The sequence below is a fragment of the Haliotis rubra genome, unplaced genomic scaffold, assembly GCF_003918875.1.
Source record: "Haliotis rubra isolate DU_JTF1 unplaced genomic scaffold, ASM391887v1 Scf24, whole genome shotgun sequence".
In the NCBI taxonomy this organism is placed as follows: domain Eukaryota; kingdom Metazoa; phylum Mollusca; class Gastropoda; order Lepetellida; family Haliotidae; genus Haliotis; species Haliotis rubra.
Genome location: NW_025766447.1, coordinates 2,062,356 through 2,083,264, shown reverse-complemented (window position 1 = coordinate 2,083,264; position 20,909 = coordinate 2,062,356). Strand labels below are relative to the sequence as shown.

General features: G+C 39.4%; 2 protein-coding genes across 2 annotated transcripts in view; one reads left to right on the top strand and one right to left on the bottom strand.

The window, feature by feature from the left end:
- The window catches only part of LOC124278619 (peptidyl-prolyl cis-trans isomerase G-like), a 40,595-nt gene extending 37,081 nt beyond the window's left edge, over nt 1-3,514 (bottom strand). The window contains 1 exon segment of the mRNA XM_046714380.1: nt 3,479-3,514. The gene's annotated coding sequence lies outside the window, so the exon portion shown is untranslated.
- A 396-nt stretch (nt 3,515-3,910) lies between these two features.
- On the top strand, nt 3,911-19,381 carry LOC124278618 (ankyrin repeat and MYND domain-containing protein 2-like). The gene is made up of 12 exons (XM_046714379.1): nt 3,911-3,990; nt 8,635-8,699; nt 11,301-11,439; nt 11,764-11,862; nt 12,055-12,129; nt 12,307-12,392; nt 12,675-12,883; nt 14,651-14,786; nt 15,180-15,311; nt 15,791-15,863; nt 16,354-16,539; nt 16,789-19,381. The coding sequence occupies exons 1-12, from the start codon at nt 3,924-3,926 to the stop codon at nt 17,043-17,045; spliced, it is 1,524 nt and encodes a 507-aa protein (XP_046570335.1). The 5' UTR covers nt 3,911-3,923; the 3' UTR covers nt 17,046-19,381.
- Nucleotides 19,382-20,909: the final 1,528 nt, after the last annotated feature.

Genomic DNA, 20,909 nt, shown 5'->3' with positions numbered 1-20,909 from the left:
TGTGAAAATGTGGTATTTATCAAAAAATATTGTGGGAATTGCAAATTATACCAGGTATTCTTGCATAACAAGAGTTTACTTAGTAATAGAATAAAAATTAATTGGTAGGTTTAATCTGTTATATGATCTGAAAGCATTAGTACCTTGTCGATTACCGTATATGACCGTCTATAAGCCGACCCCATGGATAAGCCGACCCCCAAACTTGACCCTCAAAATCAGTGTCAAAATCATATCTCTCATGGATAGGACGACCCCCCGCGATGGGTCGCGGCCAACAGAGACCAGAGTACCCGGTAAGTATGTTCCATCAACGACGAGACACCATTACGAGAATATTACATAATAAAGATTACCGGTGTTTGTTTACCTTTTTTTAACGATCACTGCTTGCATCAACAACGAGGCGCCATTTGGAAAGTGGATATACAGCGTAAGTGTTGGTGAGAATATTACATAATAAAGATTACGGTGTATTGTGGCAACATGTGTTTGTGTTCCTTTTATATCCTGGCGATCACTGCTTGCATCAACAGCGAGGCGCCATTTTGTGAAATCGGTGAGTATGGAGAGAAAAAGTACCATCGGTAAATAATACCTGAAGTCAACTTTTGTTTCAAAATATATTATTTAAGTGTCCATATTTCATCTATATATATGACAATAAGAAAAATAGTCCACTAACAATAAACACTGACATTTCTGCAAGAATTGAGATTTTCACAAGTCATGTACCATCAAATTCGTGTCACTGTCCTCCAATTATACTGAAGTCGATCCACATTATTCAAATAAATTCACTCTTATATATATTGTGTCTACTCACGGTCGAAAACTAAGTGTAGTTGACAGAAAATGCATAATATATTTGCTTTCTAGTGTAGCAACAAACTGGCTTGCTTATTTTACCCCATTCAACAATCACAAACTGATTACTGCTCCATTTTATCAGCCGTTCAACACCTTATGATTATAGAATTTTTTCAGAAGTTTACTAGGATATATCTCAGGTTAAATAATAGTATTCAATCAATAGAGTCACGTTATGTTATTGTGCATGTTTGAACTTGTTGGCGGGAAAGTGCACAGCTGATTTCCGGCTTTGTGTACACGCATACGGTAATCTTATTTATAGAAACATCTTCCTGCTAGGATAATTGAAACAAATTCTGTATTATATTTTAATGATTCACCACATTTGTATTGTCATGTTTAACTGCCTGTGTGAAAATGTGGTTTTTATCGAGGACAAAATATAATCCCTGGGAATTGCACAATTATACTTAAAGGTATTCTTGCATAACAAGAGTTTACTTAGTAATAGAATAACTGATGTTGTTTTCTTAAAATTAATTGGTAGGTTTAATCTGTTATATGATCTGAAAGCATTAGTACCTTGTTGATTAACAGCCTTGTGTTACTGTCCATGAACTTATAATTATCAAATGATAGATATTATTTATCCAATGACGGGCTTATTGTGTAATTAAATGTGTAACTTAGGAGGTTATCATCACAAACGGGTCATATATGATGCCTCAATAATTTCTGTCTCTGCTGTATTTTGATTGTAACAAAGAGACAACTATCCATTTCTGCAAAGTTGTATCCACCCATTTTACTTACACTTTAATCATTAATGACAAACCAATCAGTCATACCCAAAAGGTTAAGAAAGTCTAAGATTGTCCCTTTAATGTTTAACTATACAGATCATTTATTAAAACATTGTTAACTTTCTGACAGTCAGACAGTGGCACTAAACCTGAGACACTGTTACTTTCAATATAGATTGCCTTGATTACACTCTAAAAACAATCACATATCAAAGCAAAAGGATTCGTTGGGCTAAGACTGTCAAAAATTACAAAAAGTGTTAATCTAATTAAATATTTCTTGGAGTACAAGGGAGAACACATATATGACACATGTCAAAACAACCAGTGAAAGTTTATCAATTTGCCTAAATTGCATATTCTGTCTCGAACTTGTGTACAAGCGAGTCCGGTAATTCCGCGTGTCCGGTAATTCTGTGCAGCTGCAATAGCGTACTTCTGTATCGAAGGTAAACATTGTCTGCTACCATATTTACGCTTGAAATCAGGACATTTCTACAAGGGACTGGCTCTTAATCACTAAAGGTAAGTAAATACTGACTGAGTTTAGTTTTACGCCGCTTTTAGCAATATTCCAGCAATATCACGGCGGGGGACACCAGAAATGGGCTTTGGGCTTAACACATTGTGCCCATGTGGGGTAAGTAAATAACAGCAATTGACAGATAAATTGATAAACTGTTATGAAAATTCGTTTTCTTCAGACTTTTAAACCTTTTTCTTCATTATTAATAATTGGATTTAATATGAAACACTCTTCCTTACATTGATGAAGTGATTTTTGAAAAAAATCGGACCCTAATATGCTTCCATACTTCTCCAGCTGAATATTATTCGCATCAGTTATTTCGCAGAATTACGGACACCAAGTGATGTCGTCAGAACGCTGGTAAGGTCAACCGTATGACATAATGCAACGTTAGAAGCTTATTGTTGTCAATAAAACTTATATTTCTAGGTAAATATGATGCATACCAGCATGTTTGGTAAGAGTTCCGCCCATAAGCCCTGCTTGAAAAGTCTTCTAATTATTATGATTATTTCATGGGGTTAGGGTTTAGGTTTAGGGTTTAGATTCAGCATTATGTTAGATTTAGGGTTAGGATAGGCTTTCTATAAAAAAACATCTATTCTTACTATAAATCTTTGGCATAGAATGACAATAAAACGGGGGTTACTGGCGGAATTCTTTCCGCATGTTTAGCCACGTAAACCACAAAAATAATAAGAGACGTTAGTTGCCGTGTTGCGATCGATGTGCTTAGGTGCGCGGAATTACCGGACGGCATTGTATATGATTACAATAAAGACTTCAGCTGTGATCACTTTTATCCACTGTGTCATGATTGCCCAAAAGATAAAATGATCTTTTAAGGGTTTGATTCACGCACAGAAATGCATAGCTATACAATTACATGTGTATACAGTTTCTATCAACCCTTGTATCATACGAGGCTGCTTTCTTTGGATAATATAGTCTCTGCATCTGTCACCCACGGAACGAAATGGAACGAATAGATAGATCAAGACCTCAACAGTACTGAATATATTGTCGCAAAACTAAACGGCATACTCTGGCTATAACACAGAACAATCGCTTTCTTTGCTTGATGACTGAAATTTCGATAAAACAAGGGTTGACATGGATCACCGGGATCACCTTGTCTGAACGTGTTGTAAAACACAAGCGAACTACTCCGTCGAAATCGTTATTTTGTGGATGATCTGCCATCAAGTATATCTTTAAACATATCATACACATAAAGTATGTTATCTGTTTTAACGATTACGACAGGAAATTACCACCTGCCTGCAGTTCTGACAATGGAAAACTGTTAAACGTTCATGATATACATGTGTACCTAAATTCGCACTTGTCTTTCCGGAAGTACGAAGGAAGATGTAATTGTAAAATGAGGGTGTTAATTTCGAGTCGTAATTTTAGGTTTTCAAAAACTGTGGGCACATTACGAGACACATAGAACAACAGAATATAAACATACAATACAATTTAATACTGCCATTTAATGTATTCTGAAAAAATATTAATATCTATACATCGTTATTTCTGTCATTGATTTGGGCGGACACCCCTCAATATTTCACTTTGGAATGGTCTAGAATAACCTCTAATGCCAGGTCTGTAATTATTTTCCAAAAAATTCTTTGGGAATCAATATACCGACTATTGTTTCACTGCGTATGAGCATATTGTTCTTTAAAAGTGCAATATGTGGTAAATTTATAAAGCTTTGAAAAATATTTATTCAATGAAACATTTGTGACGAGAGTAGAGTATTAGACAACATGGCGCCGAACAAGAAGGGAGAGCTGTCCGATTCCGAGAAAAAACTATTTGATATCGTCCTCAAAGGTAAGTATTTTCTTGTTGGAGAAACTTGGTGTGTATGTCTATACTTCGTAATATTATCTATGTATTTGATGCACACAACGTTACTTGCTTCCTGGTTTTGCGTAGATCACTAACCACGCTTGCCCGGTACCCATGAGGTTGTCAATGATTTTTCCACTCAATATTAGTAAATACTAAATTGCTTGGCACGATGTTGCCATTCATTTACATGACACGATATTTTTAGAGCTGCCAATGGTTATTCGATGTCTTTTTTTCTGATTGACGTATTTGGCTTAGCTCGAGACGTTCCACCATGATATGCTCATTTATCAGAATTTTCCAGAATGTCCTTCTATACCCCTTGCAAAGACATGTTATGACTTTTGCATACGACTCGATGAGTCATTATTGTTTTATTGGTGATTTTGGGGATGTAGTGCACTTTACCATCACCCTTTTCAGATTTCATTTCGAGCCATGTGCGGAATAGACCTAGTTACTTATTTAGCTAACACCTTACCGACACCTTAGCACAGGACAACAGGTGCTATTCCAAATAATTTATGCTCTTTCACCAAGTCCTCAGCTCATGATTGTTTACCTGTGTGTAGCTTTTTTCTTTCGTGAAAATCGGAAGTTTATCAGTTGTTTTCCCTTTAAATTACGTTTGATTATGGAAATCCAAGGATTGAGGATAGAACAATCAATCCGAACACAACTAACCCTGAGAATCCAATAGGTATGGGAGATCTGCGAGTTGAAAGCAATGTTCAGCTTTAGCCAATTAGCATGAGTAAGGCTTGCCCTGTAAACTGCATTGTTGCAGAGGTAGGGTTCATTGTTGCTGAGTGAGGGTTTAGCTGAGTTGTGTCAGCTGCTAAGTGTGAATATTGATGAAGGTTGGAAGGGGGCCCAATTTGCACCTAATTCACACATTGTTACAGCTTGAACATCACTAACTTCAGTGTCATTCATATGCAGGTTGCCCCTACAGTAACTTTGTTACTGAGTGCAATGCTCATTTTATATAAGTCTTCGTAATAATCTAGTTAAAGTATTCAGGGGTGCAAATAACTTTAAAATTGCTAGTGTACTCCGGAACAGTGGCACATGTAAAATCACTTGCCCTGATAATTTTTCCACTATACCGGCCGTTTTCTTGTTGATTTTTTAAAATAAACAACATAAATAACATTGGAAAGTCAACTGGACACCGGTACAGTGTGATATACAAATTTGCTTGCCCGACAGAAAAAAACACTGGACTCGGACGTCGGGCAATGGGTTATTTCCACCCCTGACAGTATATTGTAGATATGTACCAAACTCCAGTTCCAAAACAACATTTACCATTAACAAGTTTCCAGTATTAAAATTTAAATTGAATATATTAATTGTAAATGTATTTTGTCAAAAACTGCAAAGTAGACAAAGCAATAAAGCAGAATTCTCTGCCTCAGCTGCTGTTACTACTTTCAGAATCAAGCATCCATTATACCTTCATTGCAGCAAATACCTTTAACTGACACATTTTGCAGTGATAGTTTAGAACAGCATCATTTGTTTAATCTCCAATTGCAATACAAATTGACATTATGGGAGATAACGGGAAAAATCAGTATATTGTCATGGCATTTCCTACGGCAACACAAGACATTGTAAGTCTCAGATAGCATCAGATCAATAAAATAATGCAAACTCACTTTGTTTATCAGTTCATATATTATTTCTAACAACAAGTCCTAACTATTGCTGCATTCAAATCTGACAAATAGTTCTCATACTGCCTCTGACCTCAGTATGATAAAACTGGGGATGTGAGATATCTGGAGCACACCAACGTCCTTTGCCAGCCCTTTATCACAGATTTAAAATGATTTGTACATCCGTGACTTTATTAGTAATTGGAGAGCATTAGATTTTAACAGTTGGTTATAACTATTACATTTTGATCAACAGTTCGTCATATGTCTGATTTAATTTTTTATATAAATTCGGACAGTATATTTTTGAAAGATACTAAATATAAAGGGACCATGCATTAATCCTATCAACTTTAATGAAGCATTAACGTGCCATTAAACGTTCATTAAGTAATGTATCATTAAATTCTGTTGTACTAACGTTTTAATGATGCTCTGTTGTCATTAGTACGTCATTAACTTAATGAAGGTCCTGAGGTATCATTTGAGCGTCATTAAACTTCCTGGAAAAGTGAACATTGCGCCAGAATTTCATTTGCACCGCACTGGATCTACCTACAGCTATAAAATTACACAGAAATGTAGAGTATTAAATGTCCTATCTCATGGTATAAACTCAGTTTGAAAAGTAGACACTGCTAAATGTTACTCCTAATTTTGTTATGGGTTAAAAACAGTAAATTTCTCTGCTTTTTATCGTGCACTGATAAAAGCACTGTGCTACTATATTTTCAATTTGGCATCTTTACGGAAAGTGTGAGTGAACAAAATTCTACCTGATACCTGAATGACATAGGTATGTATTAAATTAGTTGGTGTGCTTATGTATAACGTTATACACTCAATCTTAAAAGCGACTCACAATATGTGTTGAAAATGGATTTTCCCCTATGACGTCAAATGGCTACATAAAGGTCATACACTTATAAAGATAAGGTAGCCTCACTCCGCTATACTTCATACTAAGTCACTGTAACTCAGATCACTTGGCGAAAATTTGCTATGAATGAGGACACTATATTTTCATGATGTTTTGTTCACGGAATTATCGAAAACAATGATAGTCAAAACATTTGTGACAAACGCGCACCTTGCCAATGATTATACGCCACTGTTTTGTCTATAACACACCATAAACAAATTCAATGAACAAGACATATCCTTTAAAAGCGTGTGCATATATACATTTCATGAAATAAATCATTTTTATTTATTATGTCAGTTTTACTTACCCGGGTAGGTTTAAAATACTAAATGTTGATAATGAAATTGAACCATATGTGAATGATATGCAAAGTATACAGTAGTAATAAAAGTGTAATCCGCAGGACAGTGTGATTGTGTTTACTCTTATTCAACCGACCTTCACCTCAAAGAAATTGCTACATATTTCGAACAATGTTGACGTATGATATCACTACCGATGACCGGTTTCTCATGAAATGGCGGCTTCGTGGATATGGCTGCCCACGATTTTGCGAGGGAACCTTTGTCCATAAATGTATGATGTAAGTAATCGGAAACATTCTGACTATCTGCTTATGGTTATTTGTTTTTATTGTTTTCATTGAAAAAGTCAGAAATGCCAATAATTGTATGAATATATCAAACTTTTCCTTATCCTGACTCATGATTATTTGCTTCATCTCATGAGTAAGGATAAGTATAAAATATTAATTTAATTTTATCATAAAAATTACATATTTCAGTATTGTATCTGTTTTTAATTTTCTAGTTCTTGCTATGATACTCTTTCCGTGCATATACTAAAAGTATTGAGCTCATGCATGCTACGAATAGACAAACTGATGTCCCAAAACTTGAGAAAATGCTGCCCAGTATAAAATCTGATTTTCGCTTTGTTTACTTTTCTAGCAAGCGCTGTGTTATGACGCTCCGTTTTCACACCCAATATTTCTCGTTTTTTTTCTAGACACTTTGTTTTAGTGACAAAGACCATTTGTAAGTTGATTCTAAAATGTATGAGGAATTCAGCGATTTATTTGTCACAACTGAATATGAAATATATGTGATGTAATAGGCGTCATATGACCGGCCTTAGCGAAACTTGATTTTGTAAACACTATCCAATATGCAGTCGAAATGTTCTTGTATTTTGAACATCCCAACCGATTCTAGGTTTAGACAACGTTTCAGAATTATTTAGGCGTGTTTCTTCACAGCCGAAATGTTTGTTTTGACAGGTTTAGCCGTAAAGATGCCATTTTGACAGACGACCGAGAGTAACGCTTACATGTTTACGTTGCAGAATTGTGGGAAATATTTAGGGGAATCCCCGAGTTTAATGAAAATATTTACATTAGGACGTCATTAGATAATGATGCGCTAATAAGTGTTTGATACAACCGTTTTTAATGATGCCATTAACTAATGACGCATTAAGGATTTAATGTATCATTAGGGTTTAATGTTGACATTAGTTAATGAAGCAATGATACAACGGGATCCAGGTTAATACTCTTAAAACAAACAGTAAATTACAGAGATTTGTCTCAACAAACAACGAATAATTGTGCAATACAGGTATCAATTGATGTTAGCAAAAAAAAAAGAATGACATCACTGATTTGTTTGTTTGAGAATTTGAAAAATTAGTCTTACAAAATCTAAACATAAAACGCCAGGTCTAAAAAACTTCATATGATCTTTGTCATGACTGATCATTGTGAAGGCAAACTGCATGAGCTTATACAACATATGACACACTTGCGAGTCACCTGCAACTGTCTCCTCATTGGTTTTAGTGCCCAACTGACAGAATCTAAAGGAGTAATAGTGCAATGTATACCTAAGGAAAACCAATAGCCAAGGGGAATGATGGCATTTGAGAAAGTAATGTTTGTCTGAAAACGTATTAGCATCCCTCGTATTTAGGTATGATTCTATAGTTAATCAAGGGTTGTTGTGCAATAATACTTTGTTGTTTTTCTGTCTTTAGGAACTGTGGAGGAGATTCGAGCAATACTGAAAGAGCCAGATGTTCGTGTTGACTGTCTTGACCAGGTGAGGAAGTTATGGTAGATACTAACATAAACCACAGTTACCTTCTAATTTAAACTATTGCACTAGTGTCTGTTGTTTAAATTCTGTGATGTTTTTGTTCAAACAAATCTTGAGTCTTTTGATCAATATATTTTGAGATCACATCAAATTTCGTCCATATGTACCAAAATGATATCTGGGAGGTACTTTGTTTAAAATATACCCCACAACCTGAAAGAATCTTTTGATTCCAAGTGGACATACATGATTCAAGTATGAATGTGTTGTAGGACTACTTATATGTTGTATTTCATCAAGTGAAGAAATAAGTGAACACAAGCTGCTGTTTTCTTTGTATATATTAGAGAACAGTAACATGAAGTCAGGTGTTTTGAGTGAGGCAAGTCAATCTCATTAAAGCTGCACAAGAGAAGATAACTCAGAATGACCTTTCATGGAGACTGACGGAACAATGAACAATAAATCAACATTAACTTATCAGAAAGTGCAGTTCCCTAGCTTAATAGCTCCAGTTTTAAACTGTGGACCACCATCCAACTTATTGTTCCAAGACTAAGCTTTGAAGAATGATTGAACGATTCTCAAATTTGAAAACTGGACATGAGAAATTCTGGAATGTCTAAGGGACCATTCATAATTTATGGCTAGGGGGGTGATGATGATTTTTGTGGAGAAGCATGTACAATGTGAATGAAACACACACACCCAATTTAGGTACACAATCAATGACCCCCTCCCCTACCCATAATTTCTAAGCATAATTTTTAAATTATTTTTACGTACAAAATTGATTCAGTTTGAAGTTTCGATGGATCTCTTGAAACTGAAAAAGAAAACAGTTACAGGAAACCATCAAGCAAAGGCGCACAGCGCAGTTAACTCACATTTACAGCGCAGTTCACTTCCTTAACCCCTAACTCAAGGATATTTTTCGAGGCAACTCTGAACGTGGACGGTGAAGGAAGCAAGGCCGTGGTAGCTCCTCCAAGTGCCTCTCCAGATTTGACTCTGGTACTGGCCCTGGGCATCAGTGACTCGCTGAACTCTTCGCACAACTAGGACCTTCCGCCCCAAGTTGTGCTGATCTGAGATACGCCCGTAGGCGGAAGACTGGGACTCTTAGTCCCCAGTTGGATTATCCTCAACGACCCGTACGTTCTCTCAACGTTGACTCATGGTTATGAGATGCCGGTCATCGGATTGCCACCGCTGACTTTCGCTCCATCTCACCAGATTTCACAGTGAAAACCACGATGGAGACGTTGCTCAAGAAATGTGCGTTAGAGTCTCTCAGCCCAGCACCTGTTTTGTACTTGGATAATAGAGCTCATTGTACGTTTCTATCATAGTCGGGGGATAACGTTCAAGTCTTACATCGACAATTGCATCCAGGCTCAGCAGGATCCGGCTGTCCTCTTACATCACCTTCAGTTCACCACCAAGCTACTTCGGCAATTAGGGTGGCTGATAAATGTAAGGACATCGGAGTTAATCCCCAGACGCTACAGTTCATCAGTGCAGTGTTTGACACCCGTCTGCTGATGATTTTTGTGCCCCAAGACAGGTGTCTCAAAATACAGCGTTGGATTCCTCCTCACCTCGGCTCAGGCTCTGACTTACAGTTACAGAAGACAACTTCAAATTTGGCCCATTCAGAGGTTCCTTCATCCGTACCTTCAGGCCAACAACCACAAAGCGCTCATTCGTTTTCTCGAGTCTCTTCAGCCGCTCCTTCAGTGGTGGCACAACAAACAGAACATTTGCGCAGGAGTCTGTTCATCGATGCGTCTCTCAGGGGCTAGGGTGCCCTCCATCTCGATCGTCAAGTGGCCGGGCAGTGGTCATTCGCCGAACAGGCTCTTCACATCAATGAGCTAGAATTCAAAGCTGTCACTTTAGTCATCAACCATTGGGCGAAGGAGCTTCAATCCACCAGTCTAATGATTTAATCGGACAACTCAACAGAGGTCTGGTACATCAACCATCTTGGCTCAATGGGCTCTTCCATCTCATAGACTCTCTCGGCATCGTAGCACAGGCCAGACATATTCCCGGAGTCAAGAACGTCATCGCCGATGCCCTGTCCTGATCCAACCGTCCGTCTGAATGAGCAGGAGCGGGCCAGATTAAGGTGGAAAGGCTTTCATTTACTGGGGCATGTAAATCTGTAAATCATGACTAGGCGAGCTTTGCTTGACAAAGTTGCATCCTTTCGTCTCATACGAAGGTTGTGGTCGAACACCACTTTCTCGGGAGTGCCCATCTCCCTGGGAGTCGTTTTGCTTAGTAGACCATGGGGTTCTGAAGAACCAAAAGCACATTAGTTGCGAGTCTCGTAACAGGCCTCCCGTGTGTAGCGCTATCTACGGTTGACTTCAGGCTACTTGAAGAGAGAGAGAGTACAAGACGTGAGATAGGATAAGTATAAATATACAATTCATAGTTAAAATTTCCAGTTTTCATGTAAATGAGTATTTATCTTCAGTCTCTGCTTACAAAGAGGTCATAGTCACATACTGTCTGATCCGCCTCCCTTCAGTAATGTTGATAGTGAACTCACTGTGTCTCTGTCTATTGTTAGATGTGCGTTGTGTGTTTCAGACTGGGATGACCCTGCTGCAACATGCTGCCTTCAAGGGGAGGTATGAAATGTGCGAGGTGTTCCTGGCACATGGAGCTGATGTCAACTCAAATTACCATGACAACGGTTACTCTGCCTTAATGTTTGCTGCTCTTTCAGGTTAGATTCTGAAAATACAAAATCATGGTTACTGAAATATTTTTTGCTTCATATAGATAAAAAGTGGCTTACATTCTGCATATCTGTGAAGGTTCTGAGCAAAATCTTTCTGGCTGATAAATCATTACTTGAGATTAGTATTAATGTAAGATATTCCATATCTGGTATTTGATAAAAAAAATCCAGTTTCTGAAAACAGAAAAGATGAAAAGTTTGTTTCCATAGCTTCAAGAAAACTTGTCAGTGGTCAAACTGTGCTGACCAGATAGAAGCTGTGTATTAAGTGTAATATAGGGTGACCAGATTGACACTGGTGTTTTGCAGGTAACACTGAGGTGACCAGATTGATGCTGCAGGCAGGGGCGAAGGTTCATCATATAAATTCAGTCAACAGAACAGCCTCTCAGATGGCAGCCTTTGTCGGTAGGTAGAATTAACACATATCTCTGATTTTCACTTGGATACTTGACTAATTATCTTAAGATGTTTCATTTCTCACTAACGGTGAAAGTAGGTAAAAGTGTTAGTCAAAGACGTAATGTACTTAGTTATACCTCCATGCCATATGTTCTTGTATGCCATGCTTGTATAGGTTTCTAACTCTGTCTATTTCAGGTCAACATCAGTGTGTTTCAGTCATTAATAACTTCTTCCCCAAAGAAGACATCGATTACTACACTGTGCCACAAGGTGACTATGAGACTTAATTTACACCAAAACCTTCAAATAGACTGTTCAGATACCATTTTTTGTTTCAAAAGGAACAGAAGATCACAATTCATTTAATAAACATTTTGTGCAAACATTAAAGAACTGACATTGACAACAAAACTACAGTATATGGATTGAGTGTGAATTATTTTGCAGGTTTGGAAAAAGAAGCTAAGCTGCCTGCTGCCATTGCTCCCTCTTTACTGACCCTGGTGAACTCTGTCAATATGCACCCAGTAAAGGTGAGACCCATTGCCAAATTCAGTACATATTGGTCTCACTCATACTCAGTAAAAGTGAAACAAATGCCCTTCTTATGTACACACATTGGTCACCTTTGGTATTCAGAGTTGTCTCCCTTTCGCATCACATGATCCACTGATCAGTATGATGCTTCTTTTGTTATTAGACAAACTGTTACTCCTTCCTTCTCACTCTTGTTCATGGTATACCAAGTTGTTCATTTCATTGTCCTGGGATAATTGATGCTACTACCTACAGGAGCTATTGGTGTGTGTTTGCAGATCACACTGTACGTGAAGGATCACAAGGAGCTCCTGGAAGAGTGGTACAAGGTGACGAAGGTCCTGGACTTGCTGGTGGAGAAGAACATGAAGTCCCGGGAAACCAATGATGTGCTGGCACTCAAGCTGCACTACCTGGCCACAGTCATCCGGAACACAGCTAAGGCTGCCCAGGAGAAGGAAGGAGCTGTCGACCAATGGATCAAGAGGTGAGTAGTTTATCTATCTCCTATGTTGACCTGTAGCACCAAGAGTTGACCTGTTTTTTCAGAAATGCATAGTTCTGTGAAATTTATCCAGGCCTTTTAGCTTGACAGGTAACCACCAGGCACAGCAGTTGTTTTGGGATTGAAAGGTCAAGTTCATACAGAGAGCAGCAAATATTAGTCATAAGCTATTTTAATTCACTAGCATGAAGTCAAGTTCAAGATGTCTTTCTTCATGTAAGCACACTGTACAAAAATGAACCAACACAACTGTAGAAAGAGGTGCCACAAATAAGTGAGTGAGTGAGTTTAGTTTTACACCGCACTCAGCAATATTCCAGCTATATGGTGGCGGTCTGAACATAATCAAGTCTGGACCAGATAAACCAGTGATCAACAGCATGAGCATCGTACTGCGCATTTGGGATACAATGACATGTGTCAAACAAGTCAGCAAGCCTGACCACCCGATCCCGTTAGTCTCCTGTTAAAACAAGCATAATCGCCTTTTGTGGCAAGCGTGGGTTGCTGAAGACCTATTTTCCATACTTTGCAACTTAGTGTATTCTATGTGAAATGGGGAAATGTTTTCACAGAAACTACTGACGAAGCCCAAGCTTTAAAAGTAGTGCCACAACTCTTTTCAGAGTAAGGGGTGGTGGCGTAGCCTAGTGGTTAAAGCGTTTGCTCATCAAGACGAACACCTGGGTTTGATTCACCACATGGGGACAATGACTGAACCCCATTTCTGGTGTCCCCCACTGGGATATTGCTAGGATATTGCTAAAAGCGGCGTAAAACTGTATTCACGCACTCACTTTTCAGAGTTACTTCCCTTGCTACATCTGTTTTCTTAATCTTAAGCTTACACAGTGATAGACATACTCAATTTTACTCCATTTTCCGCTTGACCTTGTATTCATGCCTAAAGTTATACCTTCGGCAATTTCAACAGTACTCAGGTCCATATCAAGGGAATCTATCCATAGATAGTCAGAAATTTTACGTTTTAGAGGCACATTACCTCTTTGAGTGGGGTGATCCCTAGCTTGTCGAAGCGTATGTTGACCTTGCCAATCGCCGCCATGTTGAATTTCCGAGCTATTGGATTTTGCGGTCTGGTCCTTTTCCAACTTGCTTGTCAGCCCATCGGCCTGAGACTGCAGTTCCTGTCGTTTTTCCTGCAACTGCAGGCGACACATTGTCTCTTCTAACGAAGCACATTGTGCCTCAAGCTCCGACTCTGTCTCTTCCCTCAGCGGCAATGACCCCCACGTTCCGCTAAACACTGGATAATGTCCAAAGTTTTCCAACTGACCTAGGGAACCCCTCAATGCGCTAAAATCTCTGGCCTCTTTGCACCTGCACCCTTGCGTTTTGGCTTCACCTCCCCTTCTGCAATCTTCGTAGGTTAGAAACAAAACTATGCAAAGTTTTGTCAAGTGCAAAGCAGTGGAAGCGTGCATGTCTTGTCGCCTAAGCGTAGGCGATTGCAGCGCCATTTCAAGGGAGCTAACTCTGTTCTACTGTAGATGTTACGTACACGGTGAAAAGTGTGGTCAAAGGGAGGTAACTCTTGTCCTAACTCAAAATACATTTTATGACATAAAATAACACTTTACACAGTGATAGACATAGTGTCTGAATCGGGACAATTATTCTCAGAAAACCTATGAAGTTCTTTATTTTCCCAGAAAAGGGACCTTTCTTGTGTATTTATTACACCTTTAGTAATTTTTATTATGCCATGACAACTCTTATGTGCTTCAGCTTATTGAAGGGTCGCGATGATGATGGGTTCCCTGAGAAGCAGGAACGTTTGATTCGCCAGTCCCTGAAGGAGTTTCCATACGTTGAGTCTCAGTTGTTGCAACAGGTCGTCAGGCAGATTGCCCCTGTCCAGATGGTGAGTCACATGAAACGAATGGCTCAGAGTCAGTATACTCAGAACTGTGTGAAGTCCCTGTTGATGTAATAGTTACACGTCATCTGTTGCCAGGGAGACTGTATGAAGTGACTGTTGATGTGATAGCTTCATGACAACTGTTGCCAGGGAGACTGTAAAGTCACTATTGATGGGAGACTGAAGTGTTGATGTTAATAGTTACATGCCAACTGTTGCTGAAGTGGAGAATAGGGACTGTTGCCAGGCCAGGAGACTGAAGTGTTGATGTTAATAGTTACATGACAACTGTTGCCAGTGAGACTGAAGTGTTGATGTTAATAGTTACATGACAACTGTTGCCAGGGAGACTGAAGTGACTGTTGATGTTAATAGTTACATGACAACTGTTGCCAGGGCCAAGGTGTGACAGCCCTGTCCATGTTGATGGCGAGCATCAATGGCCAGCAGTACGGCTGGGATGAGGAAACCAGTTGTTCCACGTGTGGGACACAAAACCCGGAGAAGAAGTGCTCGGCTTGTAAAATGGTGAGAGTGATATCAGCAGATTTTAGTTGTAGGCATCACATTAAGTAACTATGAAGACATTATGCATAATGAATGTTAAGTTAACTGATCAGCTTCCCTTTTCTTTCTTGAATTTGGAAAGTGAGTATATTTTGGGGTAGTGTCTGCAACATTTAAGAGAGATCAATATAAACTCATGATAGCACTAAGGAAGTGGACTTTCTGCATTATCATTTTACATCAGATTTTTGTCCATGAACGCAACACCCCACCACTCCCCATTTTAAATGAGCACTTTCCAAATTTTAACTTGCATTGATGTCAGTACTCACGATCCAACTGCAATTGTTTGATGGTTTTCTTCAGGAAGCACCCAGGATGGTGTGTATTTTCTTGCTTTGTGTTTCAGTGATTTAGCCGTTTAATTATGCACAACATGTCATTTCACCTGTGCTGTAAGTCATATTGAAATACCTGACAATGTTTTGTGTTGTCACTAGGTGGGTTACTGCAACCAACAGTGCCAGAAACTACACTGGTTCACACACAAGAAGTTCTGTAAAAAGTTAGCAGGTAAGGCACACATGCTCCTTGTGAAGGATTATGTTATTGTCTTGAGTACTATGCTAATAATTGTAGGACAGGTCACAGGGCACTGATTTTGTGTGAGCATGAAGAAATGCCAGTTGTTGATCTTTACCAGTTGTTTCATACCCAGTGGATGGGTATGATGCTGACATACCACAGGTGTGACATCAGGAAAGGGACATAACTCTGGAGAAGTATACTTAAGAGGGGTTTCATTGTTTTGTGAAGCTACGGTTTCATTGTTGCTCCATATATTGAAACATTGCTTTTGCTGATAATATCATGAATACTTTTGGTCATGGTAAACAATTATTATGTTTATAAGAACAATATAAAATTCATCATAATTATCTGGGTAGAAGTTGTCTAGTTTTGGTCACAGACTGCTAAACAGCATTTGAATTAAAATCTTGTTTGCACCAAGTGTGCTGCATGAGTCGTGCCACGTCAGAAATGATTGCCTTGTTTCTTGCAGAAGAGTTTGTGAGACGAGAGGAAGTGAGGAAGCAGCGAGAGGCAGAAGAAAAGAGACAGCAGGAGGAAGCACAGAAGAAGAAAGCAGAAGAGGAACAGAAAAAGGAGGAAGAGGGTAAAGAGAGGGAGAGGCAGGTTGATGAACTGCACGCGAGAATGAAAGAGGTTGGCGTGGGAGATCTTATAGGTGAGGGTGTTTATAGTTCCCCTCAATGGGATTTGATGTCTTTGTACTCGTCGTGGGATATGATAATACTAATTCCAAGGAAAGAACAAAAATTTAATGATCATTACTGTTTATTAAGGCATCACTTTCAAACTATTCACACTGAGAAAATTGTTAGAGGTCTACATATTTCTAGCATGTTGAAGAAATTGACAATTTAGTGTATGTTAAAATCAACAGTTATCAAGCCAAACTTATTTACTGTTTCAGAATCACAAGACTCTGAGACAAAGACCGATTCCAATAAGAAAGATGAAGAGAATGAGAGTGGGAGTGAAAAGACTCTATCATCTGTCACAGAAAATGGCAAGATGGCAGTAACAGTAGACAGTAACCAGACAGCCCCAGCCAGACTCGGGCAGTGTAGCAAGCTGATCGCAGTCTCAACAGCAAGAATTTTTGTCTCGGGAGCCAAATCAGCAATCCAGGTCTTCTGGTCGAAAATGACTATTAAGTTTAGCTTGTGAGCCTCATACACCTTTATGCACACCCCTCATTGTGTAATGTAGCAGCAAGGATTAGGTTTCTAATGTGTGCTCAGGGTACAATTTCATCTTTTTCCACCACTTGCCCCAGGTGCAACCAAGGTGGATTAGTCAGGTTGCTCCATCTAAATATTGCCTGTACCATCTTATTGTCAATACTATCGCTGTCACTGACAAGACGATTCTTTATCAGCAAAGTGAGATGAATATTCATAACCAGCTTCACTTCCCAGAAAGGCTTACATTACTCAATGTCTGAAATGATGTCTTGATAGATTGTTGCCTTTTAACTGATATTTTCATTCATAAATTTAATTTCCTTTCCGCTTGACAAAATGAACTTGTCCACCATTAAAAATAGTGACATCTGGCCTTACATAAAACGTCACAAAATTGTGTACGTGATGCGGGCTACCTAACCGATTAATGAGTATGAAAACAGACATTTTGGTAATTGATTCGTCCGATACACACGAATGGAAAAGACATATTTAATGCTGAAAATTTGCACCAATAAAGCTGCTGCCATGCACTTGTGGTAGAAAAGTTTACCTGTACTTGGTGCAACCTGACAATAAAAGCTACCTGCACTGGTGCAGCCTGGATGTAATGAAATTGGTCCCTGGTGCTACCCATCACCTGTGCATTAGTGGTTCAAAACACAACCTTGATGATGACTTGCTGCTCACCCATTTCATGGACAGAAGTCATCATTAGCTCAAACACCTTCTATTGGTTCATGTGTCACTGTGTTTACTTCTTTGTCCTGTCAAGAATTGGATGAGCCGTGGCCCAGATTTCATACAGAATTATGTATTACTAATAGAGGAAATGTATGGGCCATGGACTGAGACAGGACATGATCAGGATGTCAATAAGGAAACCAAAAATGTTCTGATTTGATGTGAAAATATCTCAATAGGTTTTCCTTGAGAATAATTTCATCATTGTACTTAATGATAAATGTATTCATCAAAGGAGAATACATTTTGGTTGTTCCTGCAACTACTCAACACTTAAAAGAACAGACATGACGTTAGACATTATGATTGTATTCCCCTTCATGTTGTAACTGGGTACTTGGCAGCAGATAATGGTGTGATTGTAATCAACCTCCACAGAATTGTCCTCAAGGCCCATCACTAGAAGTGTGTGCTGAAGTTATGCTTTTTGATGTCATCAACACCTGTCCGCAGAGTTCTTCACGGTCCATCTCAGGGACAGTCTAGGGATTTATCTCTCTGGGGATCTTCACTGTCCATCTCAGTGACGGTCTTGGGGTCTATCCCTCTGGTGATTTTAACTGTCCATCATGGTGATGGTCTTGGGGTCTATCCCTCTGGTGATCTTCACTGTCCATCTCAGTGATGGTCTTGGGGTCTATCCCTCTGGTGATCTTCACGGTCCATCATGGTGATGGTCTTGGGGTCTATCCCTCTGGTGATCTTCACGGTCCATCATGGTGATGGTCTTGGGGTCTATCCCTCTGGTGATCTTCATGGTCCATCTCAGTGATGGTCTTGGGGTCTATCCCTCTGGTGATCTTCACGGTCCATCATGGTGATGGTCTTGGGGTGTAACCCTCTGGTGATCTTCATGGTCCATCTCAGTGACAGTGTTGAGGTGTATCCCTCTGGCGATCTTCACAGTCCATCTCAGTGATTGTCTTGGGGTCTATCCCTCAGGTGATCTTCAATTTTTTCTTTTTCTAATTGACATTGTATGTGGAATCAACCAGCAAGTGTTACATATGTTGTGTTCATTGTTTTGTATAGCTGTGAAGTTTTTCTTAATGACACATGGTAAACACCTTCATTGTTGTTTTTGTGACTTGCATTTAAGATTGTTGTGCCATAACCATGGCAAATGTAACTGTACTACTATTACCCTGTCAGTAAACTACTATTAGCCATTACAGTTGTCTGGTGTTAAAGCAGACATTATTGCTTTTCAACTCACCGATGAAATGCTTTCATATCCATTACATTCTCACTGTCAGCGCATGTGTTCAAGAGAATCGCACCTTGATATACTGTTAAAGCAAATGACTAATATTGCTGTGGAGGTTCCTTCATCTTCAGTGGAAAGCTGTATTCCTGTTGGGACACTGGGGTAGGCCTGTCTTAATGCGTGGTTCATCAAGTACTATGTAGGACAGTGCCCCACACTGACAGCTTGTCAAGCATTTTCTTGTGATGGTCAACCAAGAGCAGTTTAGACTAAACATGTTTTGGTTCCTCGTTAGGTGTTGTATCTTTGTCCATTTTGTAATGGAGAACTCATTGTGTGTTTGTTCAATAAAACATGAGTTACTTTTATATCAGTTGATCAGTCTTCTTTCATGAATGAATGTGCATTCTGTATGGATTTGGGATTAAGTTAACAAAGAGCTGACATCCATATGACACCTGTGGCATGAAGGAGGGGGTGTCATACACTGGACACCCGGCATACAGAGGATGGTGTTACATACTGGACACATGTCATGTAGGAGAGTGTGACATGCACTGGACACCTGGCATACAGAGGATGGTGTTACATACTGGACACATGTCATGTAGGAGAGTGTGACATACACTGGACACCTGGCATACAGAGGATGGTGTTACATACTGGACACATGTCATGTAGGAGAGTGTGACATACACTGGACACCTGGCATACAGAGGATGGTGTTACATACTGGACACAAGTCATGTAGGAGAGTGTGACATACACTGGACACCTGGCATACAGAGGATGGTGTTACATACTGGACACATGTCATGTAGGAGAGTGTGACATACACTGGACACCTGGCATACAGAGGATGGTGTTACATACTGGACACAAGTCATGTAGGAGAGTGTGACATACACTGGACACCTGGCATACAGGATGATGGTGTTACATACTGGACACATGTCATGTAGGAGGTGTGACATACACTGGACACCTGGCATACAGAGGATGGTGTTACATACTGGACACAAGTCATGTAGGAGAGTGTGACATACACTGGACACCTGGCATACAGAGGATGGTGTTACATACTGGACACATGTCATGTAGGAGAGTGTGACATACACTGGACACCTGGCATACAGAGGATGGTGTTACATACTGGACACAAGTCATGTAGGAGAGTGTGACATACACTGGACACCTGGCATACAGAGGATGGTGTTACATACTGGACACATGTCATGTAGGAGATTGTGACACACTGGACACCTGGCATACAGAGGATGGTGTTACATACTGGACACATGTCATGTAGGAGAGTGTGACATACACTGGACATGTTAATCAGGACGTAGTGTCTTTCACTGGACACATGTCTTGCTGACTCCACCACACACCTGTGGCATGCAGGTGAGGGTTTCATACACTTGATATTTGTAATGAGTGAGTGAGTGAGTTTAGTTTTATGCTGCACTCAGCAATATTCCAGTTATATGTCAGTGGTGTGTAAATACATGTAGTCTGGACCAGACAATCCAGTGATCAACAGCAAGAGCATCAACCTATGATGACATGTGTCAAACAAGTCAGTGAGGCTGACAACCCAATCCGGTTAGTTGCTCCTTACAACTAGCATGGGTTACTGAAGATCAGTTCTAACCTGGATCTTCACGAGTCTGTCATGCAAGAGAGGAAGATATGTACATGTATATATACACTGGACAACTGTCATGGAGCAGTGGCCGGGTGTCATACCGTGGACACCTGCAGATACTGATGTGTTTTAGATAAGTGACTTGTGAAGGCCGTCTGGGATATAGAAGGGACTGTTCATAATTTATGGCTGTGTGTGTGCGCGTGTGTGTGATAATGATTTTTATGGTTTAACGTGGACAATATGAA